This window comes from Pezoporus wallicus, unplaced genomic scaffold, assembly GCF_028554395.1.
Source record: "Pezoporus wallicus isolate ANWC-B61680 ecotype Strahan unplaced genomic scaffold, APGP_CSIRO_Pwel_v1 contig_8188, whole genome shotgun sequence".
NCBI classification, from domain to species: Eukaryota; Metazoa; Chordata; class Aves; order Psittaciformes; family Psittacidae; genus Pezoporus; species Pezoporus wallicus.
The window spans coordinates 4,532,503-4,560,149 of record NW_026640104.1 but is presented as its reverse complement, the minus strand read 5'-3'; the positions used below and the strand labels follow the sequence as shown (position 1 = coordinate 4,560,149).

Below are 27,647 nucleotides of genomic sequence, written 5' to 3'. Positions count from 1 at the left end.
TGAAATGTTCTTGATTTGCATTAAAACAACTCTATGACATACTACCACCCTGCTCGCTGTATTTTAACAATGATGTTTTAAATAACAGAGCTAAAGCTTTGATTTTAAAAGCTACATTACAAAATTAATTTTGCATACATCTACCATTTTTATGCCTACTTATGCCAAATTATTACTGGGCATCTCACTATTTTTAGTCTCTCTCCATCAGCATTCCTGCTCAACACTGCATTCCAAGTCATTAGTGCTCACTCTTATATGCATATACGTATATACACACATACAAACACACGTACATACACACACACATATAGATACTATTTCCCAGTAAAGTTTAGCTCAGACTTCAGCATTAAACACAAAGTGATAGCTGTGAATTTACACCACAGAATAATTTGACTTTATTCCTTCATGTAAGGTAGAAAAAAGTTAGTGCAAAAATAGATGGCAAATACAAAGACCACCAAGAGCAAAGAAGGACCAAAGAGGCGTAGTTTGGGAAGGTTTGCTATGAATACAACGCTTCAAAAAGAGGCAGTTTAATTTGTATATGGAAAATATAATACAGTGCTTAAACACAAAAATGGAAATCTATGCGTAGCTATAATCCTATAATTTCTAGTTTCTACTATATATTTTTCCAGTGAAGACCATATTGCATCGTATAATTTTTATCCCACCACTTCTTTACCCGTGCCTTTTTGATTGCTGGCTTTCAGAAAAACAATTTTTGAAATGATCTGACTGTATATGATTTTGAGATAAATTACACTAATAAATATTTTTATAGTGACTTGAAATTGCAAACAAAATCTTGCTTTTCTTCTTCCTACACAAACTAGAGAATAAACTTATAGAAGAAACTTCACTACCAGCACAGCAGCCTGATTACAAAGGGCAATTACTAATTTTGAAGTACACTAGAGAGACATGACCTGATTACAGCACAGTGATTAAGATATAGATATAGATTGAGATTAGGATGTACTGATATGACCAACAGAATAAAATTAAAGTCACCTTTCTAATACCTAATGATTTACAAAAAATCTTTTACTTTCCAAATGTCGGAGTTGAGCAAAGGTAGTACAAATTTTCTTTTATTCTGAAACATTTAGGCTCATATGATCTTGTCCGTTTCCATGAAATCCAGGTAAATACACACTTTTGAAGTAATGATACTGATTCTGAAGGCACTTGTATACATTTCACTTCATACGATCCTGAGTTATTATAGTGAGTTAATTTCCCCTGTAAAACTCAAGAATGTGTCAAATAGCTGCAGGAGTCAAAAGATATGAAACTTAATGTCAAATACTTGTTCCACTTTGAATTTTTTCAGTCTCTGAAGGAATCTTTTACAGAGCTAACTGTTAATTGCGCTGAATGGTCATTCTCAGACAGTGAGAAGTATAGTTGGAGCCAGACTCCTCTTTCTAGGGAGAACAGTCCCTTTGACATAATTAGAGGCATCCTCCACAAAACACAGTCGTTTCTTTAATAAGTGACACTGAACACCATCCCAGCCTACAGCAGCTTTCTCAGTTCGAAACACAAAAGTAGTCAAGTCTCAAAAACTTCAAAGACAGCTTTTCATTTTATTTTCTCCTTGATCCACTGATAGAGCAGTTCATTTTCTTGAATTTTGTAAAATGACTTTTTCACTCATCAGACCTGTGTAACAAATCACTGTCTCAATCTTGTTCCTGTTTGATTCATCCGCTTTTCCTTTGGCCTTTGGATAGGAAGCTTCACTTCTGAAACATTTTCGAAATTCACTTTTGTGAACTTTTCTCCCTCAGTTGCTCTTTGTTCCATTTTAAAAAATAATTGCATTTCCTGCAACATAATGTGCTAGTTTCAGGGGTTTAAATTTCATCAAATTATCTTTCTTAGAGACAGCAATGTCTTTTCTTTAAAAAGCACCATTTGATAACACACTATCAGCTATAACGTGGTGCTTTTAAAGCTGTAAATTGTATAACATAACATATTTCCAGAATTCTCAGTTTCATTCTGCTAACTTAGAACAGTTTTTTCACGAGTAAGACATCGGTACTCTCATGTATATTTTTTTGCGTTTTACAAAGATTTTCTAATTTCTGAACTTTGCTGCTGCAGTCTGTTCTAAGACAGTATCTCCTCTGAGGACAACTCTTTAGCAAGACAGGACTGCCAATAATCCTGATCTTTTTCAATGTTAAAAAGGCTGGAAAGCTATAAAGTTCCACTCTTGCAGGCTTTTTCTGCCTCAAAGCTGATAGGCAAACTTCACATAGATATTCCCTGTACAGAATGTAATTAATCCTTCTCAAGATGTAGGAACAAGCCCTGTAATATGAATTACATTTTCAACTGGGTATTTACATTTACAGTGTACAAACCAGAAAGGTGCTCAAAGCATAGTAAACTCAGACAAGTGTGTTGCAGGAGAGCATAAAATGGGCTACGTTATGATCTTTGCTTACTTAGACCAACTGGAACACAAACACTGTCATTTTACATTAATGGTGAAAGGCGGCTGAGTTGATCTGACCATGGTTAGTTATGTTTTGTGTAGTTAGCTTTGCTGTCTTGCTCTGTATAATAGCTGATCTTACCCCACTTCTTTAACTGCTAAGCTTAGAGATCAGTCTTCAAAAGATGAACAAATCTGACCAGATATAATATTTAAGAAGGATGGTGATCACTCCATAGAAAAAGGAAGGTGTAAAAACCCAGCTTCTGAACAACACAAAAGGGGTATAAAACACACCTCCCAGAGAAATACAGTCAGAACTCCCCAGACTCTGAGTCAGAACCAATGTTCCACAAACATGCATAAGTTTGACAAGATTCAGAGTGTCAGCTGCCTTTTGCCTAGCCAAATATATTCCTTCTTGTGCTCCTACCGTGCTGCTTCTCAGCATGCTCGTTTCCATCTTATGCATTCCCCCAGCCTGTCATCCATGTTTCCCTCTGCCTGAGGTTCACTCTTGTCCCCTTACTTTCTGCAGCCCAAACGTCCCACACTGTCACCTCCTCCTCAGCAGCCATATCCCATCTACCGTGGTCACTTCCCTCTGTGGTCTGGGGTTTGTTTTCCAACCCCATGGAGGCAGAGCCAAGAGCAGAGCCTAGGCCTGGCTCAGCACAGAGCCCTGAGGGAAGGGCTGTGTCCGGGCCCAGCCTCACCTCCCTCCAGCTCACCCCAGCTTTAACCAACCAGCCCTCAGCAAAGACAAGACCCACAGAGCCCACAGGCTCCACAAGAAGACAGAAATGAACCTGGATGCCTTGTTCCAGCAAATACAGTTCACAGAGAAACAGGCGAGGGAGAAAAGACAATTCATCCAACAAGGTCTGCCCCATGGCCGCTATCCTGTGGCGATGACACTGACCACACTTAATGGCTTCTCCATTTCCCTAGGGAAAAGCAGGGTAGACCCACGGTCATGAGGGGATCAGTGAAAACTGGCTGGCAGCTGGGCTGGCTGCTTATTGCCAATAGCATGTTTTTATAAGAATGTGACTTAAAATCATAGTCTGGTTTGGGCTGAAAAGGACCTTAAAATCGTCTAGTTTCCACCCCCACTAACTTACAAACTGAGCACACATTCTTACGGGCTTTTTGTTGTGTTCCAGCTAAATTCAACATAAATAGAAGCTATGAAAAAATTAACCAAATAAAAGAAGAGCTGAGCACTGCAAAAAAGAAACTGGAAACTAAGGTGAGCAGGCATGTTTATAGTATACATAATAATGAAATACATTATATCTACAAATATATGACCTATTCTTTCAGGAATAGATTCATAAACAATTTCAAGGAATACGCTTCACCTATCGAATACCACAGCACAGAGAAAACTTACACTGCGCATTTCTGTAGTGAAAAATGGTCTGTCAGCATCTTTCCCCCTCTCACAAATATCACCCCTCAGGCTGGCTCCTGGCTGCGGTCAGGGACTCATTCACCTCAGGGACAGGAACTTTTCCAGGTAACACGTCCATAATCTGGAAGCACTGGAAACAGCACTTGTGCATGTGGCAGTCACCGGTGCCCTGCAGACACAGCTTGGCAGGGAGCAGACCACCGTGCCAGGTCAGTCTGTTCACAAGACACAGCCATCAGACATCCCAGGTTCTGTATTAACCATCCTGGAGCTTGTTAAAGCACTTTCCTTTAGAGGCCCAGAAACCATTCCTTTGCTGCCCATTGCCATTCAATAAAGGCCTTTCGTAGAAAATATATGGAAGTATTCCCTGTGTTTACTTGACAGGATCTTGAGACACATACTAAAGATCTTCCTGTGAGCCTAGGCTCACAGTTAGGGCTTACAAGGCGTAAGAGTTTTTCTAGGGACAACAAAGAGGAAAGGTTCTGAATCTGTGTAGTGTTTTTAAGATTTTATTGTGCTTTTCATTTAACCAAACTGAAGACGTATTTTCAGATTAAAAAAAAATGAAAATCTATTTATTTATGGCTGAAAATGAATCATAGAATCATAGAACAGTTAGGGTCGGAAAGGACCTCAAGATCATCCAGTTCACACCCTCCCTGACATGAGCAGGGACTAAATATCATTCATTTGCTCTTAAGTGTGTAAGCTAGCAGAATGTATATGCACAATAGGAAAGCATATGGAGCCTCCTTTGAAGTCAGAACTGTTATATTCTATCACTTAAGTAAACATCTTCAAGAACCTTTGGGGATTGCCTCACCTAGTTGTGAAGATAGATGTTTGGGGGATGGTTTTCATCCTTCCAAAACCAGGCTCTTCTGCTTCCTGTAAAAGTCTGTGTAATATGTATAATAAATATCAACATTACAGGAAGGGGATAGGAATAAAAGAGAACTCATTTACAAATATGTACTGGTTGCAAATTCAGACTGTAATCATACAAGCGGCTCTTCACGGGCTTGCATTTATGGATGTCACAATCTCAGAACCCAAAAGTGCTTTAAAATAGTATCTTAACTGACAGATTTTATCTGGGTGTGAATTGTAAGGTTAAGTGGTTAAGTCCTTTGTAGTCTTCCTCATAAATTTATTTATTAACATCACAATTTATGTTTATACTATTAATTTGTTATTGATGCATTGTGATTTATATCAAGGTTTATGTGGTAGGTACAGAAGGGTCCAAGAGTAGAGACATTACTGTAAACAACTAATGGGAAGAGCTGAAGAACTATTCCTAATTAAACCTTATGTGCTTTACCCCCCAGGATTAATAACATTCTTACTAATGTGCACAAAACTATTTTTCCTTGCTTTCTTAGTCAAACATTGATTCATGTATAAATGAGAAATGATACAAAAAACAAGTGGAATCAAGAAATGCATTTTGATCAGACAGTATTTAGGTTTGAAGATCGTATAGTTATTAAAATTATTTAAAGTAATTTATTTTTCAGCACAGGAATTAAGTTTACATATGTCTACAATAATAAATGTGATTCAAACAATGTTAAATAATGTTGTTCAGCTAATGCTGCTCATTTTGTCTAAATAACTACACTTCTTTATAAGCCTACACATCCAAGCACGTGCATGCACAACAGCTTATGCCTGACCGAGCAGCTGAGGCTGAGTTCAAAAGTGTTTTGACATCTATTTCACAGAGACTGCCTGTGGTCAATCAAAGAGTCTTAGGAAATGCTATTTTTTCCTCTGTTCTGTACAATCAGGTAGCATGTAATTAGAACCTGAATTATAGCATTTTGCTTTTCATGGCTCAATGATTTCTTCAAAAAAAATCAGTTGCAAATGCATAGATTAAGTTGGCATCTTACAGATGGAGAAATTACACCGCAGCTCATTATGCTCAATAATATAAATACAGTGGTAAAAGATCCTCTACTCTCTTTGAATTAATATATAAAATAAATATTCATGAGGCAAGCACTTTCTGGGCACTTAACATGCTGGACATATCAGGGATAAGGGAAAAAACGGGTCCTTTCCTTTGTAACTCTCATATTCTAGTCTTATGGCATTTGATTTCACTATCCTCCTTTTTTGATCAGATGCTTGTCATCTGCACCCTCTCTAAATTAATCTACATTATTTCATTTTACAATATTTTCATTTTTGCCTCTGTAATATCACTATTATTTGGTCTTTTTTTGCTTCTGCACACAGGCACGTATCAGCCTGACTATTCAATTTACTTCCTGATGCTTACCCTGGGCCTTTACAGTCTGTGGGCAATTCTCCTAACTTTACTTTCCCTCCCCATTGTTCTGAGTATTACAGTCTGAGTCATTCTCTTGACCTCCTTTTCTCCACTTCATCAGGTGAATGATTCTCATCCTGTAAGACTCTTCAGCACCTAGATGTTCCCTATTTTTCTGCTGTTATAGTTTATCCCACCATATATCTTAACTTAGGTTAGACAATGATACAGTAAATTCACTGGAAAATTGACAGGAACTCTGTAGCAAATTTTGAAAATGAAATGGTGGAACAGCATACCATTCTATCAGATAAACTGCTGTTTAAAATGAATAAAATAAGAATAAAACTATATTCAAAATAGACATTTGGGGCTTGGGGATTTTATGGTTAAACTGTCTTGAACCAATGAGCTAATTGCCATTCCATGTCTTTGGCTAAGAATTCCAGAAATTGTGCTCAGAAAGCTATAAGCATATCCCTCCCTCCTTCATGTATACAATGGTAGTAGCATTTCAGAGCTGATGATGTCTACAGCTATTCAGTAAAAACAATGATGTTGGAACCCTGTCCCTCTGATATTATTGTCTGATTTGGTATGTAATGAGCTTTACACAATTAGATGTAGGACATCTTATCATGTTAGGTACCAGATCCCATATGATCAGTATGTTTCCTGGTTTTAACCTGAAAACCAAAATCTCCTAAACTGAACAGAATTACTTTAGATAGATGGATCAGGACTAAATGTGTCTTTTCAAAGGCTTAGTTGTATATTGGAAGATTACTGGGGGGAAAAAGAGCTGTTATGCTTCTGCTTAGTCCAGCAGCTATGCAAGCTGTGTTTTAACAGGACCAAGAACCTTACGTACAGTATCAAAGTATATGAAATAGTAAAACAATGACCTCACTTTATAACCTTTTTTAATTGTTTGTCTTTTCTCTTGGAAGGTTCAGCATCTGTCTGAAAAGGAGTTCTGCTTAGAAATTCTGCAGAAACGTGAAGAGAGCTTAGAAAAGCAGAAAGCTGAACTTATTAATCAAAAGAGCAGTCTTCTTAAAATCTTTGTATGTTTTCAGCTATGGTATTCAAACAGTTCTTCTCTACCATATAAGAATAGCCAGCTTTCAAATTTAAAAATATGGAAGAAGTAATGTTTTAAATATGGAAAATATTTTTTTTTTACTCTACCATACTTGATGTAAATGTAGATAAATTCTCACTATTAATTTAAACCATGGTCTAAGGTAATGTATGCTGCATCTGCAAAGCTGATTTAGCATTCTTGACTTCATTTCTTAATGTCTGCTGTTGTGTGATAGAACTCCAATTTGGATGCATTATTTCCTTTGTAAAAGAAAACTAGGAAAGTCTCACCTAAATGGGACTGCATCATCCACAATAAAACATATTGAGAAGGATCTAAGTCAAAAATCAGTGAGGCCAACTCCACATTTTAGAAATACTGGCATGCCACACAACCTCTTTGATGCTGGACACACCTAGCCACCTCTGAATAGGTAGCTTATAGAGATATATACAGAAAACAAGCTTTCCAGTTCTTTTTTGTGCTAACCTGGATATTGCCTTCCTCTTAGTACATTGAGGGTCCTTGGATATGTAGATGTTAAGGAAAGCCACAGATGAGTAGTCTTCTGCGCATATGTATTTGTACCAAATAAGCAGAGCTGAATCTTAAACATTCAATGTAAATCACCAGTTCTTCAGGATCCAAAGTATTCTCAATCTGAAGTATACAAAGAAAGAATAAATACTATAAATATCATAGAAAAACTATTTAGCTATAAAAACTAAATATACTTTGAAGAAGTGTGGTTTCTTTTAACTGCAACTAGTCAAGTTTGATATATAGGTTATAATGTCTTTCTTCCTGTTTATGAGAGTAACTTCATTTTATTTAATTTAACAATCAGTTAAGATTTTTTGAAAGGAATTTAGTAACGCCTTTCTCTTTAGAATACTTTTTTCCAGAAAATGAAACAGTAACTTCCTATCAACTATATCTCTTTTGGTAGGTATTGAGGGAGGTAAAGTAAGTCTGCATTCTGCAGAGGAATATACAGCACTTTTATTCTATTTAATAACAATCTAAAAAAAACAGAGTAGCCATAGTATGCTACAGACTTTAAACAGAACTTTCTACTAATTTCAATAAGGGGTTTAACTGGAAAACTGATGGCACAGGTTTGTAATGTAATGCAGTGATTTTTTTAAACGTTCTATTATTAAGAATACATCCTTCACTTTTTCAGAGGAAAAAAAAAGGAGAAAACAACAGACAAAATTATGGAGCTGTAGATCATTTTCACATTCTCATAAGTCAGGAAAAGTAAATATGCTACATTTGTAGTACATGTTTGATAAACGCCAGCATGTTTCAGTCTGTCTAGCTTAACAAAGACTTTCACCTGAACATTCAAGTTTTTCCCTTTTTTTTTTTTTCAGACAGATGCAAAGAGAAAAATGACTGAAGAGGAAGATAATTTTACTAGAGAAGTAACAGAGTTTAACAATGAGTATGGACTAACAAGTAATAGGGATCTTATGATTAGAAAAAAATTCAAGGCTGAAATAAATGATTTGGAGAATGAGGCAGCTCTGTTGAAAAATGGTAAGTTTTGTATTAAAATATTTATCTTGGTTTACCAGAGAATTAATACAAACCAGTGAAATACAGCTCTGCAAAACAATAATTTTAAATCAATTTCCTTGCTGTCTGGGACTTCCTTTTAGCACTACACTGAAAGAGCGTGGTCTGGCATTCCACGTTACACAAGCATAATTAAAGCCTCTTCTGTTCCCTATCTTCTTCGGTCCTTTCTGACTACAACCACTATGAGAAGCAGCAGACCTGCAGGAGTGGCTCCCAGTGCCTGATGTTGACCAGCACAGAGGTGCATTGTCACACATAAAATACTGTATTGGGTTTGCACTGATTATAATAACCGATACAATCACCAGTTATGTAATTTCCTTAATTTCAAAAGAATTTTGTGTACAGGTGTCTTGCAGGAGTGGTCTTTTATTGCCACAGTATAACTTTATCTTTGAGAGATTTCTCAGAACAGAGACTCAGACTGAAAAGCAACCCTTCAGCAAGGAAATAGGAGTCATCATGGACCACGAGCTGAACATGAGCCAATGACATGAGAATGCCAACACCACACTGAGACATAAACATAATTCTGACCTTTAAAACATGCAAAATAATCCATCAGTCTGTTTAGGGCAGTTAAGCTCTTAGCTGGAGTACTGTGCCTCTAGTTTTGGATGTTACACTTCAAGAAAAAATGTGGACTATCTGGAGGGAATCTACATGGGACCAGTGAGAGTCATCAGAGGTCTGGAGAATATTAAAATTTTAAAAACATAGAAAATAAAGAATCGGGATCATTTAACCTATGAAGGAAAAGGCTGTCAGAAGATGGATATCGGTCTTCAAATCATTAAAGGATCCTGTAAAAAATAAATTAATACATTCACCATGCCTATAGTGAACTGAATAAGAAGTAACAAGTGTAAACCACAATAAGGGGGGTCTGGCTGGCTATTTAGAAGTCTCTCTAAGAACAATGAACAACTGAAGCATTCTGCCTTAGGAGATTCCATTGCCAAAGGAATTAGGAGTCTCCATTACCAAAAGTCTTTAAAAACAGCTTAGACAAGTGTCTGTCACAAGTGACAGAGGTAGAGCTGGTGCTGTCTTCAGAAGGAGAAATGCAGTATATACCCCTCAAAGTCATTTCCCGTCTCATGATTCTATGATTTATCAAAGACCAGCACTTTGAATTCCCGATATCTGATGTAAAGCCACTGAAATACGACTATTTGAGTTTGTACTTCATGGCAACTTCTTTTCTGATGCTCTGATTCTGATCTACAACTGAAAATATCCCATATTTGTTGGCACCTGTTACTTTCAATGATTAATTTTTACATATTCAGGCAGATCTGATCAGTAGAACATGAAAGGTGACTAACATTCTTCTCTAGGCTCTGGTACTGTCTTGATTCCATCCTTTTAAATTGCACTTTTTTTGAGGTACAACTTGTCTGTCTTTCTGTCTGCTACAGTCCTGAGCACACTGACAACACTAAAAGAAAATAATTAAGAAACTCATAGCAAGGAAATTCCATGAGGACCTCCAGCTGTCAGGAAAACTATCACAATTAATTCCAGATGCTGTCAATGCTCAGGTTAAAATGTCCATAACACTAAACAAACACAGGCTTTTCTTTAGTCCTGCTGGTAGGTTCACCACCTATAAGTCATCACCCTTTATATCTGAAGTTACTCTAAATGAAAACATTCTTTTTATAGCCTGTCAACAAAATATGTAAAATATCTTAATAAAATAAAACATTTTCTTTCACAGTTATGGGTATATCATATGACATAATTTCCTGTGAACTGGAATTTATATGACTGATTTTAGTTGATTTAAATTTCATATTTAAGATTCTTTTTGACTAGATGAAGATTGGTGCAAGTAGTTAACAATATTTAAGATTATACCATGAAGACTAAAACTGCAATGCATTTTAACCTAAAATATATTAATTTTTTTTAGAAATGGAGTCAATGGAACAAAAAAATGTTCAATTAAATGCACTTCAACTGCAGAAGAATGAGTTAAAGCAGGACTTACTTAATCTCCAAAATAAACTTAAAGGTGTGCATGATAATCGCTTGTTATAATAATTACATATGGCTTGAGAAATGCTTCTGAAAAACCTCCTGAAGTTATTTTTCTGAAGAAAAAGAAATCATAGAAACAAGGGGTTAATATATGATTACATTATATAATACGTACTTTTTAACATAGTTATAATAAGGATTTCAGTGAGATTTATTTTAAATATCAGTGAGACTGGAGTCTGCAGGTGCCCTGAAACATAAGCTATAAATATGAAAAATAAATTTTTACTTTTGCTAATAAGTTATATACTTAAATGGAGAATTTAGTGTTTCAATGTGGAAAGCACAAATACAGGCTGAGTAGAGAATGGACTGAGAGCAGCCCTGAGGAGAAGGACTTGGGGTGTTGGTTAACAAGAAGCTTAACATGATCCATCGGTGTGTACTTGCAGCCCAGAAACCAACCATGTCCTGGGCTGCATCGGAAGGAGCGTGACCAGAAGGTTGAGGGAGGGGATTCTCTCCCTCTACTCCACTCTTGTGAGACACTCCCCTGCAGTCCTGCATCCAGCTCTTGGGCCCCCAACTAAGGAGGACGTGGAGTTGTTGGAGCATGTCCAGAGGAGGCCATGAAGATGCTCTGAGGGCCGGAGCACTTTTCCTATGAAAACAAGCTGAGAGAGCTGGAATTTTCCAGCCTGGAGAAAAAAAAGGTTCTGGGGAGACCTTAAAGCAGCTTCTAGTGCCTAAAGGGGCCTGCAGGAAAGCTGGAAGGAATTTTTTTTGAGCAACCTGGTCTAGTGGAAGGTGTCCTTGTCCATAGCAGGGGGGGTGGAACTAGATTATCTTGAATGTCTTTTCCTGCCCAACCATTCTATGATTCTATGACTCCATGATTAAAATTGACATATTGTTAAAACCCCATTAACCTATAATTAAAGTCACTAAAATTCAGATGTTTAACAAGCAAAATTACTTGGACAGATAACAACAGATTTCGCCTAAGTGCTAAATCTCTGAATTGGAAATTCAGCTATGATCTTGTTACTGATATTTGTGTGTTCAGCTATGAAAGTCTGTGAATAAAAAAATTCCACACACAAAGCTGGGAGGAACCTGCCACAGGAAACCCTATAAAAATGCAAAATGATAAAAGATACAGAGGGAAGTAAGAAAGGTTCCATGTCAAAGGTGGTCACAAGCATTTGGGATGATTTTGAAATTTGGATTAAAAAAAATGTAACTTGGAAGTGGTTTTGTAACTTTTTTGCAAAAGTGTAAATACCATATCACAGTAAGAACTAAGAAAGACAAGCCTAAAGTATGGTCTTATATTGCTTGAGAAAAGGAACAAACTTTTCTAGAAGATTGCAATATGCATAATAATTAGAATAACTAAGTAATTCATATTCTTTATTCAGATGCCTTTTCCCTATGAACAATTTCACAGAGAAATATTAGAAAAGATAAATTTAGAAAACGTAGGAAGTCTTTGAATATGGATGATTAATATATATTTATAAGGTAATTGTTGATTTATGTTTAGACCTTGAGAAAGAAATCAGGGACGCTGAAAGAATGACAAAAGATTTAGAAGCAGAAAAAGTCCAAGTCACCAAAAAGCCTCAGACTGATCCTGAATGTTTAAGGTAAGAGCCTTATGTTAGTAAATTCCTACATTTAATTTTAGGTCTGCAACTGCACAACAGTGCTGATGGCAATGACTGTTTTACCTTTCCTGTACAATATTCCCTTGAAATCAGAAGAATCATTCATTTTTATTCCAGAACTTGAATTCCTGTTATTACATTCTTTAAGCCTTACATGCATACTTCAAGGAACTAAAACCTGAAAGTCTTTGCAAGGAAGTCAGTAAAACTTGGAGGAAGAGCAGGAGACTGCCCATGGGGGAAGGCTCGTCCTTCAGTTTTTGTGAAAACAGCGGTAGTGCACAAACTGCTGATGAGCTGCCCAATGCTATATATACTTCTGCAGACTGGCTATACAGCCTTCCCCAGAGCCTGATTGCAGTGGAAAGGATTGGCCACAATAACCTCTTTGGGTCAGATGGGCTGTGTACTAATGCAACTAAATGTAGATTTGTCTTCTCTGTGATCTCTACTATCAGTTCTTGTTTGCCTTCAAAGTAAGCTAGGTTAGAACAAATTCTGAAGATTTAACCAAGACAAAAGACCATCCACAATCTCCCTTAATAGTGAATATTGCTTCCCAGGAGCTGACTGGTAATGACTGATTTCTCATCAGTCATACAGTTTAAGTGTGATGCTTACACTCTCACTGTACAGAAAACAATGTTTTCAACAAAAATATCTTCCTCATATCACAGAATTAACCATCTTTTTCCCATGATATAGTGTCACAGATGAAAGTGCCCATGGATATTCAAGAATATGTAATAGACATTGCAAAGGAACTTCTCTTACAAAAGCTAGTCCAAAATATTCCTTAACATAAATTGTCAGGGAAAATACAACTTTTGTTGCCATCACCTTTTTTTTTTTCTACCAGTTTTTGACAAAAATAAACATAGTATTTTTTTGTTCCTGAAAACTTTCAGTGAAAACATAAGATTTTGCGTAGAATCCTGGGTGATTTCCTGAAAGATGGTTTGGTAATGGCCCATTTTTGCTGAATACTGTTTTTTGAAAGAAAATGATATATCAGCCCTATTACTCTCTTCGACCTCTTACATGGTGTTGAGACGTGGCCAAAATTCTCTCACTGTAAAAATGAATTAGCTCACAATTCTGCATATAGTAGCAAAAACTTTGCATTCAACATATACATAGAAGGCACAGTATAAATAATAACAACAGCAGCAATTCAGTGAGATAGCATGTTATAATTCACTCTTTTACATTATTCATTCCATCCTGATATACTAGGTTTTGATGCATGAGGTTATCATCTTCCTTCTAAACAACATACTTCCCTTGGAGTAGTTTACTGCCATGATGCCACTGAATATCCAACTTAGTGTAATTAGTTTTCTATAACAGGTTTCTTGTGTATAAGGTTCAGAAGTAGCAAAATTATATTACTTTAAACCCCCTCCTCTGCCACTGATTGCTACAAGATCCTAGGCAAATCATTCAAATCCATATATGTCTGTTGTTCTACATACTGAAATTAACTCATCTCTGTGGAATGGTACTTTGGTTTTATCTGGATGGAGAACACAAAACTGGATAAAATATATCAAATTTTATTAACTACAAAAGCAACAAGTGTTGTTTACAACCAAAGCAAGAAGGATGATATGATTTTCTTATTTTATAAAATGCCTCAGTTTATGGTCAAGATAAGCTTATATTATTTGATAATTGCATGTAGTATAAAATATGTAATGCTCCTACTGCTATTACTATTACAAGAAACAAGTGTTCTTTGAGGTGTAATGATATATTGAAAAAATTTTCTTTAGATTGAAATATTTTTTCATTTCTGAGTCTGGAAAAAATTTAGGACAGATTGGCCTAAATCATATATTTATCTTGAACTTGCTTTTGATCAGGAAAGCTCAATACTTCGAGAGAGAGAGAGAGCCCTCAATAAGTTAACTTAGATGCCAAAAGCAACATAGCGATGTTATTGTACTTCCATGTCAGTACTAATAGTTTCTGCTTTTCGAGTCAAGTAGCCAACCCTCATTGCTCTGTGTGCTCATGTGTCATAGTACTGTGCTGTTTAGAATTATCTCAAATCTTACCAGACTCATGCAACTCTATAATAGTTTTCTTTTATTAAACAAAACTTAAACATCACTTCTTGGTTTGGACTGCTGAATTAAGAGAATGAAAAGGAATTTAAAGTATTATATTCTATAAATAGTGCAGTATATAAATTGTTCCCCTGGAGGTACCTGATCACCCTCCAGTACCTACAAGGACATCATCAACAAGTTGGAAGAGGATCTGCACAGTGCTGCTCAGTGGGATAACACAGGGCAAAAAGTTGAAATAAGAGGGGTTTAGAATGAATTAAAGGATACTTTTGTATCATGAGGACAGCTTAGCAAAGGAAAAGGTTTCCCAGAAAGGTTGTGCAGCTTTCATCCTTGAAGCTTTTAAGACTTGACTGAGTAAAGCCCTGAGTAACCTGGTCTGACCTTTTAACTGACCCTGCTTTGAGAGGGACGTTGGGCTAGATGACCTCCTGACATCCTTTCCAGTCTGAATTATCCATTGAACCACTTATCATTGTGGATTGCACAGCCCATGTGTCAATACATAAGCACTGGCTTGTGCTCAGGTGCAGAATTATCTGCAACAAATCCAGTTCTCTTCACACTGCCTAGCATTTGAAGATATCATATCTGCTCTGGTCCCTTTGTAGTGTCTCTGAGACATTAAAATACAGTGTCATATATATGCACATATTTTCTATTCAAAATGCATGAAATACTTAAAGAAGTTATGTCCAGCACAGCAGTATTCTGGTTCAAAATGACAGTACCTAACATCTATTTTTCACATTCTCGTGTCACAGAGGTATTTGAGGGACCACAGCTGCTGCAGCAGCACACATGCTGATGTAGTCCATGACACTAGTCTTCCTGGGTCAAATCCTTGAGTGACACATCCTGTCCACTTCTGTGGGTGCCCACTGAAACGAATCTGAGAATAATCATAGAATGGTTTTTGTTGAAAGGGACCTTACAGCTCATTTATTTCCAGTCCCCTGCCACGGGCCAGGACACCTTCCACTACACCAAGTTACTCCAAGCCATGTACAACCTGTCCTTGAACACTGCCAGGATGCGGCAGCCACAGCTTCTCTGGGCTACCTGAAAAGAACACATTCAGTGTCAGTGTGGAAAACAAAAGTACAAGGCACCTGGGCTGAAACAGAAAGCCCCCCTGACAGTCTGGATACACCTTTGGCACTTGCAAAGGACCTCTTGCAGCCAAAGTGCCAATTAATGCAATGTTACATATACTATTATATATCTTAATAGGAGTCAGTTTTGGTCATATTGAAAATCACTGTGATTGAGCCTACTATGTTTGAGAAACAGCCCTTTATAGCCTAACAAAATAAGATTTTTACCCATGCAGAATCTATTGCAAGAATAGAATTTTAGTTTCTACTGAAAATTGTATTTATTATTTATGGAGTAGAAGACTTTGACACAGTAATATACATCAAAATTACATATTTTTCTTATGAAATAAGCACAAGATCTAATTCTTTTTTTACAAAGCAGGAAACCATGCCACTCTTTAAATGATAAAAATACCAACGTTTTTAATGCTTCCTTAGAACAAATGTGAGAGACAATCAGCATCAATAACCTGATATATGTAACTCCCATATCACCCTGTAAGTCTGTTACTGTATCACATACCTAGGCCCCGCTTAAAAATCAATATCAAAAGTAGCTGGCATTGCAAGAATCTTCATTACAATTAAGTATATATCTTAAAGTAAATTGCATTTCAGCTGAAGAGTGTAGCCAGCTAATTCAAATTACAGCAATTCATCTTTGATCTGAGAAAAATGCCCTATACCATGTCTGCAGTTTCATAAAATCTCTCTCAAATCCATCAAAGAATTACAAAAGGTCATGAAAAGCATACACTGGTAATTCCAACAGCTCTTGGTGCTGCAGTTACAGGCTTGTTTTAATACACATCAGAATATACACAGGAATACACACAAGAAAAAGCTAAACCAAAATTTGAATGTTAAGTGCGTATATAGTTAAGGATAAGACACTCTTACTCAAAGTAGGCACCCTGGAAATTGTGTTTTGATACAGGTGTGTAATTCAGAGAAATATTTGAGAAGAAAAGGCTTTTTTATTATTTTTAATCAGAACAGATCAGCAATTAAAATCCAAACCCTTATTTTAATCATCTGTACTGCCAATGCCAATCCCAAAAAAATCACAGAAAGTAGGAATGAACTTTGGCATTAGCTCTTTTGAGTCACATTTCCCTCGTAGGTAGTATGTAGCTTAAGTGTCATTTAAGTGGAACAATACAGGATTGAAGTGTCACTTAAGTGGAACAATACAGTATTGAAGCAGAGATTAACTGATACCAGTAAATTCCTAGCTATATAATTTCACTATTATATTCATTGTAATTACTTACTACATTAATTATTTATCTTCTTTCACATTTTAATTTGAAATTTATGTGTTGCCTTAAGTAAAACTACCTAGAAGTAATTATAATTAGAATCATAGAATAGTTAGGGTTGGAAAGGACCTTAAGATCATCAAGTTCCAACCCCCCTGCCACGGGCAGGGACACCTCGCACTAAACCATGTCACCCAAAGCCTCATCCAACTTGGTCTTGAACATTGTCAGGGATGGAGCATTCACAACCTCACTGGGCAACCCATTCCAGTGCCCCACCACCCTAGCAGGAAAGAATGTCCTCCTTATATCCAATCTAAACTTCCCCTGTTTAAGTTTTAAGCCGTTACGCTTTGTCCTATCACTACAGTCCCTCATGAAGAGTCGCTCTCCAGCATTCCTGTAGGCCCTCTTCAGATACTGGAAGGCTGCTATGAGGTCTCCACACAGCCTTCTCTTCCCCTGAACAGCCCCAACTTTCTCAGCCTACCTTCATACAGGAGGTGCTCCAGTCCCCTGATCATCCTCGTGGCCTCCTCTGGACTTGTTCCAACAGTTCCATGTCCTTTTTATGTTGAGGACACCAGAACTGCACACAATACTCCAGGTGAGGTCTCACAAGAGCAGAGTAGAGGGGCAGGATCACCTCCTTCCACCTGCTGGTCACACTCCTTTTGATGCAGCCCAGGATACAGTTGGCTTTCTGGGCTGCAAGTGCACACTGAAGCCGGCTCATGTTTGTTTTCTCATCAATCAACACCCCCAAGTCCTTCTCTGCAGGGCTGCTCTGAATCTCTTCTTTGCCAAACCTGTAGCTGTACCTGGGATTGCTCCAACCCAGGCGTAGGACCTTGCACTTGTTGTGGTTAATTAAAGTTTATTTAAACCAAGAACAGAGAGTTTCTATCTAAAATTGATATTTTTCATGCTATTCTAAAGGTGGGCTAAGGGTAAAATATTTATTAGAAACATGAATTTCTATTCTACTTTAGAAAAGCAGTAGCAGGAGGGAAATGCATGAAATCATCTTACTTTGTAAATAGTTGAAGGTTTTGTATACTTGGCTAATCCTTAAAAATATTGTATTGCTTCTTATACTTCATAATAAAGAAAAAGAAACTCCATTAGCAAAATTAGAAAGGGAAAAGTAATGGTTTCTTTCATACAAATCACACAGGAAATACGTTCATTAGAGCTGAACAAATGTTTCATGCCAAGAGTAGATTACCTCAGGCCGTACATGCATGGTTCTGGTGGATTAAAAAAAGTAAAATAATAAAATTCACACGTTAATTTTAAGTTAAATTTTATAATCAGGAAATATCAGTCTCTGGAGCAAATATATGCGGTTCAAAAATGAGTTTTTTTTAATGACAGTCTCCTCATCGATTTTTTTAAGCTTTTCCTTTTAATAGCAGTGCCTTGTGGAACTATTACAGTTTGAATTATGTTAAAATAGGCTTCCATTATAAATTGCAGTATGGATTTACAAAAAGTAGATCGAATCCAACTAATTATAACTTTCTTTGACAAGGCAACCGATTGGTTAGACACAGAAAATGCAAATGCCATCTGTGTAGACATTAGTAAAGTGTTTGATACTATCCCATATGGGAAACTACTAGTTAACCTGGGAAAACATATTGAAACTTGTCAAGGAGTAAAGAAATGACTGATAGTAACAGCAATAGGTCTGGAAAAAAAGACATTTTGGAGGCTAGAAGAAGGTAATTACACTCAAAGGCAGTCTGGCTTACTGTTTGAAAAAGCAGCTTTGTAATAGAAGGTATTTTAAGACAACGGTGTAAAACAAAATTCTAGACCTTGTAAACTGGAGTCACTAAAAAAGGAGGAGGAATATTATTATATACAGTGCAAGTTTAAGTACTTGTACACGACTAAGGACTTCAATAATAGGTACCTGGAAACAAAGAAGAGAGGCCTGAGCATTCTACATAATCAAAAGACAACTATAAACATCAAAAGGAAATATAGCTGTGGCAAAGATAAAAGCAAGAGATATTTCCAACAAAAAAAACAAAAACAGGAGGGTGTAAGTATACTGTGTATAAATCTCTCACCCACTGTTCCAGGAAGTTGCATTCAGCTTGGAAGATGAGCAGAGAATGGAGAGCCCTTATTGCAGAACAAGGAGAACTCTAAACCCTTTCTAGCTGAGAAAATTACATGAAGCAAAGCAGCACAGTATAGAGATAATAATTTCAGCAATAGGGTAGTTGCATTAATACATCCAGATTGAGACCTGACTTTCCCTGTACGATAAAAAAATCAAGATATTTGAACTATAAGAATTGTTGACCTATATTTATTTTCCCCACCTTTCAATAGGAATCTTATTGACCCCTAGAAACACATTTCAGTTTTGATGTTTCTGATGCTTGTACATTTTTTCTTTTCTCTGTAACTTATTATAGAGTCACAGAAAGTCATAGAGTCAACTAGCTTGGAAAAGACCTTTAAGATCAAGTTCAAGCATTGATAAAGTTCCTATGAAAAGTAGTTGTGTAAATTCAGTTTGTTATATTCACAAAAGCAAATCTCACCCTAAATGAGCAGATTAATTCAGTGGACCTTAACCTTTCCAGGTTTATTCATCTATAATAATATATTCCTTAAAGACTTCTTGGGATGTTTTATGTATTTAGGGAATACAAATTAAAACCAAACCAAAACCAAAATACAAACCACGCTTTTCAAAACCTATAACTACTTTTATAAAGTTTCCCAATAGCATTCATGAAACACGAGTGTGGGGAATGCTGTAGATACTAACTGCTAGGCAGGGGTCTGTAAAAAGCCTGTAAGCTCGCTCAATAAATGATTTCGGTTGCACCACAACTGGAATCTGTGCCTCAGTTGCCACACACAAACTTTAATCAATGATAATTACGTATTTTAAAACTATTTGGTCTAGAACCGTAAAAGATGAAATTTTCTTATTTTACCTAAGGTATTTCTATTTATTTAAATTTACGTTTAATTCTCATTGTTACTTATCTTATATGCTGCTCACTTTCATGTTTCATCTTCTTCCTAGCATTTATTATTACTACTAGATCACTTTCTTAATTTTTATTCTATTTCTGCTCCATCAAGCACATACTTCTATAATTTAATTGTTCAGCACAATTGTTCAAGTGCTTGACATTATATTTTAAGGTACTGAATTCCATTTAGATCTCATTTTCTCACTTCTTCAATCAATTGATAACAGCCTGAAATTTATTGACTTCTTCAGTTGTATCAATAGTATTTTCTGTTTAGTACTGTCAGCAAATTGTAAATAGCAAGCAAAATCCTGCTTTTACTATAGAAAGATGTACATCAATTTAGTCTGAGTATTGAATTGAGACTGGATGATGCCAATGCATTAGTTCTACTTTTGTCTTGACACAATAAACTGAAGTCTTGTCTTCTTCTGTCTCAATAAAGTCCTAAAACTTTGATAAATATTTTTCCTGATTTTTATAATAAAACTCAGAAAAATCAGTGTACATACTCTCAAGTTGTATATAAACTTCTTAGGGAATTCCATTTTATACCATGAGTTCTATGCCCTGTATATCAGCGTCAAGCAATTCTGCTTTGTAATCCACTCTAATGTTTTCCCTTCTATTTATTGTTAAAAAATAAAATATTGGTCATAAAAAAGGCAAAGACAAAATGGAAAATAAGAAAAAGATGTTTTACTTGTCTCAGCAAAATATAACCAAGAGACAGTCTGCTTCTTCTGCAACTCCAACAGCAACCGGGTAGGGTCCTCCATGCCCACTTAGAAAAAAAGGCTCTACAAACACATATTCAAGCTGCCTTCTACACACACTAGTTCTTTGAGACCTCTTTACATAAAATTATTCCTGGAATGCGAGTTTTGGCTACTGAAGCCTTGATCCAGTAATTTCAATCTGTGCTTGATTTTAAGAGACACCTGTTTGACAATAACATTATTTTCATCACAGTTCAATTCATAATACTAGCATGTATTGATTTCACAATTATTTTCCCTGTTTGTCTTCTGCATATACAGCTGAAACTCAAGAAGAGTGCGTATCATGATGCTTGAAACTCAAGCATCATGCCAATGACACTTAATAGCTGTGCTCATTTCAAAGCTGCAAAATTGATCACCTTTGGGGATCTCCTCCTTCTTCGTCTCTTTGTCACTTCTGGCATTCAAGAGTTATGGAAAATGGACCACTGGTAGCAGAGCTCAGTCTAGGACAAGCTAGCGTCCAAAAAAACGCTGATGCTGTTGTTCAGATAGAAAGTAGATTTAAGGCTAGATTTGGCTATTGCTATTTTTCTTGAATGTTTTCTTCAGAGGAATAATCAAACCGCCTTTCAAATACAGCATTTCAGCTCCAGCTGTTCAGTAGAGCCCATTACCCATGATGCTGTAATTTACCAATACACTATTAATCCAGTGCAATGGCTTTTTAAAAGACATATTTTATTGTCATCAAGGAGAACAAAATGTTAAAAATAAAACAAAACCAGAGGCCATGGAGGGCCAAATGCTAATGTAATTTTTCAGACAACATTTTCAAAGATATTTGCTTTTCATCATAGTCATAAGGAGTCTATAATTGTCATATTAATCTTTGTTATGGCAAATGGTACATCTCTTTCTATTTCCAAAGGTGACAGAAAGCCTGCCTTCCATCTAAACTGTGTAGTTTCATGAGTGTGCACATGCAACATGATAGTGGAAAGATGAATATAAATATCTTGCATATCTTAAATATAAAATAAAAACCCCCCACATTTGCTTCCAGGTTAAGCTTTTTCTTTTTTCTTTTTCTTTTTTTTTTTTTCAATAGTTCCGTTGTCTCACATTCCTTCTGGTAAAACTTCATCATTCAATATAACTTCATCATTTATTCAGTAACCCAGGCGTCTCCAATGCATTAATTGTGTAGACTGTAACCTAACAGACAGCCCTTCTTTTGTGAATATAATATTCCTGGCACATGCTGTAATTATCTAGCTTCTAAATAAGAAAGAAGGAAGACCTGGAAGCAGAATCAATTGATTAATGTAAAAATTAAACACCACATGTAAATGAACACCTTTTATCACCACTACCCATTGCTATGTAAGGAGCTGTGCTGTCTCCACATTTGGAAGTTTTATGAAAGATTTTGCTTAAAATTTTTAAATGCACACACAAAATGTTCCCATTTCAAAGCACATCATCAATAGCAATTAATTCAAAATCCCAAGACACAGATGAGCAACTCCTACTGCTTATCTTCTTGATGTTCTAGCATCATGTACACCTAACATGGACTGGTATCATTCTTAGCTGACAAGTAGCAAACAGACTATGCATCAATTTTACAGTGTGGGAGACAATGAGAGAACATTTTCTGAGATTAACAGACTGTCTTTTCCTAAAGTAAATTAGGCAAAGTAGGGCTTTTGTTTGTCTTTAACAAATTAGGCTTCCAATATCATGCTAACAGAGAACACAGGAAAAAAAATTAAGAGGCAAGGCAATGAAGTTAAGCTGATTTAATCAAGATCAGAAGCTGATCTTAGATCTTGAAATGAACTTCTTTCAATGAAAATGGTCTGTAAACTAGCAATGCACTACAGCACAGTGAATTCTTTGTTTCTTAAACTGTAGTGTAAAGTTTCCTTTTGTTCAAACACTTGTATGTATTCCAAATGCAGGAGGACTATTTCTGAAAGAAGAGCCATTTACTCCTTTGTAATACTGGTCCCATATTCCTTTCATATGAAGTTATACCTTTTGATTTTAATAAATCCATTTCCTTGTGTAGGAAACAAACTCTCTCTGCGGTATGACAGCTAAAGAGGTGCATCACCTATATAACAGGGTTAAATAATTTATTCACTATTGCAGTATATATTAAGAAGAGGTTGTTCCTTCCTCTTCCAACTTCAGAAGGAACACAGTCCTGCTTTGAGGCATCAGTTTAGCTATTTAATGAGAAGCAGAATATATACTTTTCCTCCTTTTTTTTCATTCTGTCTATATGTCCACAATTACTCATGTTGTTTACTGAAACTGTATTAAGGGTAAGCAACTTTAGTTTTCTCATTATGCTTTTCTTATGACAGCCATGGAAAGACTCAGTATAATCTCATCACCTTGCATTCATCAGACTACTAAAAGCTCTTGCATAGATTTCTCTTGGCCTATCGAGTATTAATTTAAACCACTGCACTGATGTGCAAAGTTTAGGTGTCTCCTTTTAAGCAGGACTAAATGCCCTTTTGAATGCAAGAAAATACTTATATTGAAATTAGACCTTTCATAGAAAAGTTGGAGAATTCCTGACTGAGACTACTGCGAAACAGTAAGTACTGATGTATAGTAGGAGCAGTGGGGAGAGAACAGCAGCAACAGCAAAGGAGGCTGTGGAGGGGTGTGGAGCAATGACTACACATGAGTAGCTGCACAGGGTCAGGCAGAGGACCCATGAAATTCAACATTCTGGCTACAAGCAGATACCCAGAGAAAGTAGGAACAGCACCATGTGGTACTTCCTAAGTATCAACATCCAAATTCACATGTTTAAATAAGGAAAATTATGACTAATGAGGCCATAAGTCTTTCATGGTTTATAAAAACAACACGGTCCAGGAATGCTTCTAAAAAACTACTTAGTCAAGATACACTTTGTAAAAACGCAAAGTGTCGTTTTCTGAAGCACCTCACATTGTCATCACAACTGCCAGGGCTGAATGAAACCCAACAATATTGCAGTAGAGCAGCATCTTGGACTGCCAATTACAAAACTAGCAAACTTAAATCCTGATCATCAAATACATCAGTGAGGGTTTTCTAACATAAGTCAAATTGACAACTGGGACCAAAGGTGAAAAAATAGGTATCCAAGCAACAGTTCTCTGATCTGAAAATTTATTTGGTTTTGGACACAGGATTAAGAAAGAATTGGAAAATTACAAAGATGATGATTGGGAAAGTATCTGCGAGACTCTTCGAACAGAAATTGAAATTCTGCAAATGGTATGCCAGTTTCATTATGCATTTTAAGTGTTTGATAGTTTTTGTTCAAGGTGTAATTTCAGATGATTAGCAGTGGGTTTAGATAAGCAGGTTTTTATGCTAGGTATGCAACCAAACATCCTTGCATTGCAGGTGCACTCCAATTCTCCTTTGTTTTGGCCTGTTATTTCAAAATGTCCAGGAATATCGTTTCACACAGAAAAGAATTTAAAGATACATTTTTAGCACAAGAAAGACCTATCTGGGGGACTAGTTTTAATCATTACTGTCTTGAAAGCTGCAAAATATTATGCATTTAGGAGCTAAATTAATCTGTATCTCCAGCTGTCAGTTAAATGGAAGATGGGAATATGGAGAAATAGGATGATAATAGCATCGTTTTATGCAATATGTTATGTTGTCCAGTCACAAATTCTTTATATAAACTTATTAAAGTGTGCTTTTTTCTCCAAAGGGCGATTCTAATTTCAAATTTCTCGATTGTCAGTCTATGTAAAAATAAAACTAGAAAAAAAAAATTTTAAAGTCATTTTTTTGAAGTAAAGGTGTTTTAAAGGTTCATTTCAGAACCCCTGATTGAGCTGTATGAAAACCCAGCTGCCACAGAATAACAGTCAGGGGAAATTTGTTATTACTCACTGTAATGATCAGCTTCAAGTTCCTGTTGGAGGAATGTAACTTTCTTGTAGTTTATCCTTTAATTTTATCATGCTTGTGAAACTTCAGGAACAAAAACCCCCAAACAGCTCAATGTTTAAAAATGTCACTGTAAAGAACACACTGAACTCATTAGAGCTCATTTTCTATAATCCAATTCTTTCTCTTTTCCAGAATCTATCACAAAAAAAAGTCTTCAGATAAGTGAACAATATGTGGCTTATGATATGGATTGTCATGACGGCTAGTCTTTGAGCATTTTAAAACCATTTTACTTGGGCTCTGTCAGGTTTGTTTCTATTTACTTGGCTAAACCAGAGTTTGTTTCCTGCCTTTACTGTTCATTAAAATAAAATTGTATTCATTTATAAGTGCTGGACCATGTGAATACATTCACTCACTCTGCACAGCCTCAGTCCACTATGTGGTCATCCTTTCATCACACCCAGCTCCATATGCAAATAATTTTCAATCAGCTTCCCACCTGGGGGGTGGAATGCACAATTGCTCATCATTTGTTCTTCTACACCTAGAGCTCTCTAAGCTGCAGAGGGTGTCTGTCACACATAAATCTGCCAAAGACATTCTATTAAGAAGGGAGGAATAAACCACTTTTGGAAGCTGACCAAATTCTTCCTGCGATGGAGAAAGATTTTTCCTCTTGGGACACAAGCTGCAGTTTGAAATCTGGCAAGGTTTGTTCTACAGCAGTGGTATCAAATAGTATTCTGGTCCACCGGGTTAGCCAGGGTAATTCCAAGAGACTGGAATTATCATTCTTAATAACCAGAGCTGTTGGAACTGACATCCTTATATGGGTTTTTTTTGTCTTTTCCCTAAGAGGGATCCTCTTAAGATGTGCTTTATTTTAAGCAACTTAGTCCCTCTGACTTCTATGGGACCATCTGACTATTAAAGTTAGGCAACCTACTAAAGGTAGACAACTACTGATTGTGGGTTTTGATCAGACCCAAGACATATTGCAAAATTATAGAGTTGCATATCAGTGTGCGCAGACAGCTAAAGCAGGGCTGTTTCTGAGTTTAATTGCTGGAAACAGATATGAATTGGGGATTTGCTGAAATGGCTGAGTATAGCCTGATCATTTTATTCATTTAGGGGGGCTTGTTATATCTGCTTTTATTTACAAGAATCCTTCCATCTGTTTTCCAGTGGTTTCATATTTACATTGTTGTTCCATCCACATAGATTAAATGCTCAGATATGACATGAAACAGAACCATGGGCTTATACCAGCATTCTACATAAACATTTTAGGTAAATGGAATGAGCAATAGCATCTGTCATGGTTTAACCCCAGTTGGCAAATAACATGCAGCCGCTCATATGGAATACCCCTTTGGCTAGGTCAGGTCAGGTGTCCTGTCTCTGCTCCCTCCTGGCTTCTTGTGACCCTCCTCACTGGCAGAGCATGAGAGGACTGAAAAGTCCTTGATCAGAGTAAGTACTACTGAGCAACAACTAAAACATCAGCATTGTTCTCAGACTAAAGCCAAAACACAGCACTGTACCAGCTACTAGGGAGAAAATCTACTCTATCCCAGCTGAAACCGGGACAACATCCAATAACTATCAATTAATAATATAAATTAATGTCCCTGAGTTACCTAAAAAAGCATCATGGGAAAAGAAATATGGTAAGTTCTTCACAGAGATACTTCAGATTTCTGGAAACCAACTGCAACTTCATTTGGGGGGGGAAGTTGTTTGTTAGGGGGTTGTTTTGTTTTTATTAGCTGTGAAGGTCTAAATTCTTGATTATTGTAGTAGGATTACAGCATAAATATAGCACAACTTGTAATAACTCAAATGGCTAAACCTCTCTGAATCAATATAACAACAAAACTAGAATAAAGCTCACCAAAATAAGTGAAACAGAAATCAATACAAAGCCTATTGGGCTAAACAAATCCCTCAACAGCTCTGAAAAAAATATAATGCCAGACTAAACTAGCTGTTGCTGGCTGAATGTAAATGTATTTTTGTACTCAGAGAAATTAGTATGTTTGTCACCAATGTCTTACGAAAGATGTAATTTGGAACAAACACAATATTTCTGTTTGGAGGACTCAAGCAGAAGTTTGCATTTTGTTTATTTTCTTTAAAATGCTCAAACCGGGGATGAGTACTCTTAAATAATGAGTGCAAAAGAACCAAACCTTTTGTCATGTTTAATAAATATGTTAAAGAACAGAACATGATCAGACTGCCCTGAAAATGCACAAAGAATTACTAATTTCACAGATGACATAATAAGATATTTTTAAAAGGATAGATTATATGTTACAGGCCTTGCTTATGAAAGTGTAACATAACCTCTGAGGCTAGAGAAAGTAGTTTTCTCTTTCTATAACCAAAAATGATGAATTTGAGCCATAGAAATTTTTGAAGCAGTTAGAGAGAAAGAGGAAGACAGCACAAGAAAAAAGCTGTTATTTAGAAAATGAAGGAAGTGGGGAAAACAAGCCATGCTTCTGTATTGGACCAGGGAAGAGTTGCTTTTTAGGGTCAAGAGATAAAAACTCCCTCATTTTTGAAGGGAGAAAGATAAACACAAAATTTACCTGATAAGGATTGAGATTTGACAAGAGCCAAATCCTACAAAGTTCACAGAAGACTTGATGAACTGTGGTTTAATCTCAGGCTTACACACTAACACCCCAGCTTCTCTACTCTGACCACACACCTAAGACACAGCTGAGCAGGTGGATTATTGGGTTTTTTAATCACCAAATCACAGCTCCCAGCCATGCTTTGTAAAAGGCACTTCCCAGTAGCAGCGTAATGCAAACAGATTACTGCAAAGGCAAATCCATGATCCATTTCAAAAAACCTAGCAGGAAAGTAATTAAACCAGGCCATGGACATGAGAAGGCTTGAGAAAAACCACTGAACTTTTGAAAAGAGGTTACCAGCCAGGGTAAATTTGACCTTGTCTGTTGAACCCTTAATCTGCAAGATTATGGGGTTACAAATCAGCCTTAATGAGTTTGGAGGTACAGCAGGTCAAGTCAAGGTC

The 27,647-nt window shown here is 36.4% G+C and overlaps 1 protein-coding gene across 1 annotated transcript; it reads left to right on the top strand.

The window, feature by feature from the left end:
* Nucleotides 1-3,158: 3,158 nt before the first annotated feature.
* Nucleotides 3,159-24,978, top strand: CCDC172 (coiled-coil domain containing 172). Its single transcript, XM_057417389.1, has 7 exons — nucleotides 3,159-3,340; nucleotides 3,625-3,710; nucleotides 7,113-7,229; nucleotides 8,629-8,794; nucleotides 10,755-10,856; nucleotides 12,369-12,471; nucleotides 23,863-24,978. The coding sequence occupies exons 1-7, from the start codon at nucleotides 3,262-3,264 to the stop codon at nucleotides 23,975-23,977; spliced, it is 768 nt and encodes a 255-aa protein (XP_057273372.1). The 5' UTR covers nucleotides 3,159-3,261; the 3' UTR covers nucleotides 23,978-24,978.
* Nucleotides 24,979-27,647: the final 2,669 nt, after the last annotated feature.

What these genes read in the sequence shown, in the direction of transcription:
- CCDC172 (XM_057417389.1), top strand. Translation starts at nt 3,262, where the DNA reads ATGAACCTGGATGCCTTGTTCCAGCAAATACAGTTCACAGAGAAACAG. An exon ending in AAAAGAAACTGGAAACTAAG is followed by an intron (nt 3,711 to 7,112) that starts GTGAGCAGGCAT and finishes TTCTCTTGGAAG; the next exon opens with GTTCAGCATCTGTCTGAAAA. An exon ending in GCAGTCTTCTTAAAATCTTT is followed by an intron (nt 7,230 to 8,628) that starts GTATGTTTTCAG and finishes TTTTTTTTTCAG; the next exon opens with ACAGATGCAAAGAGAAAAAT.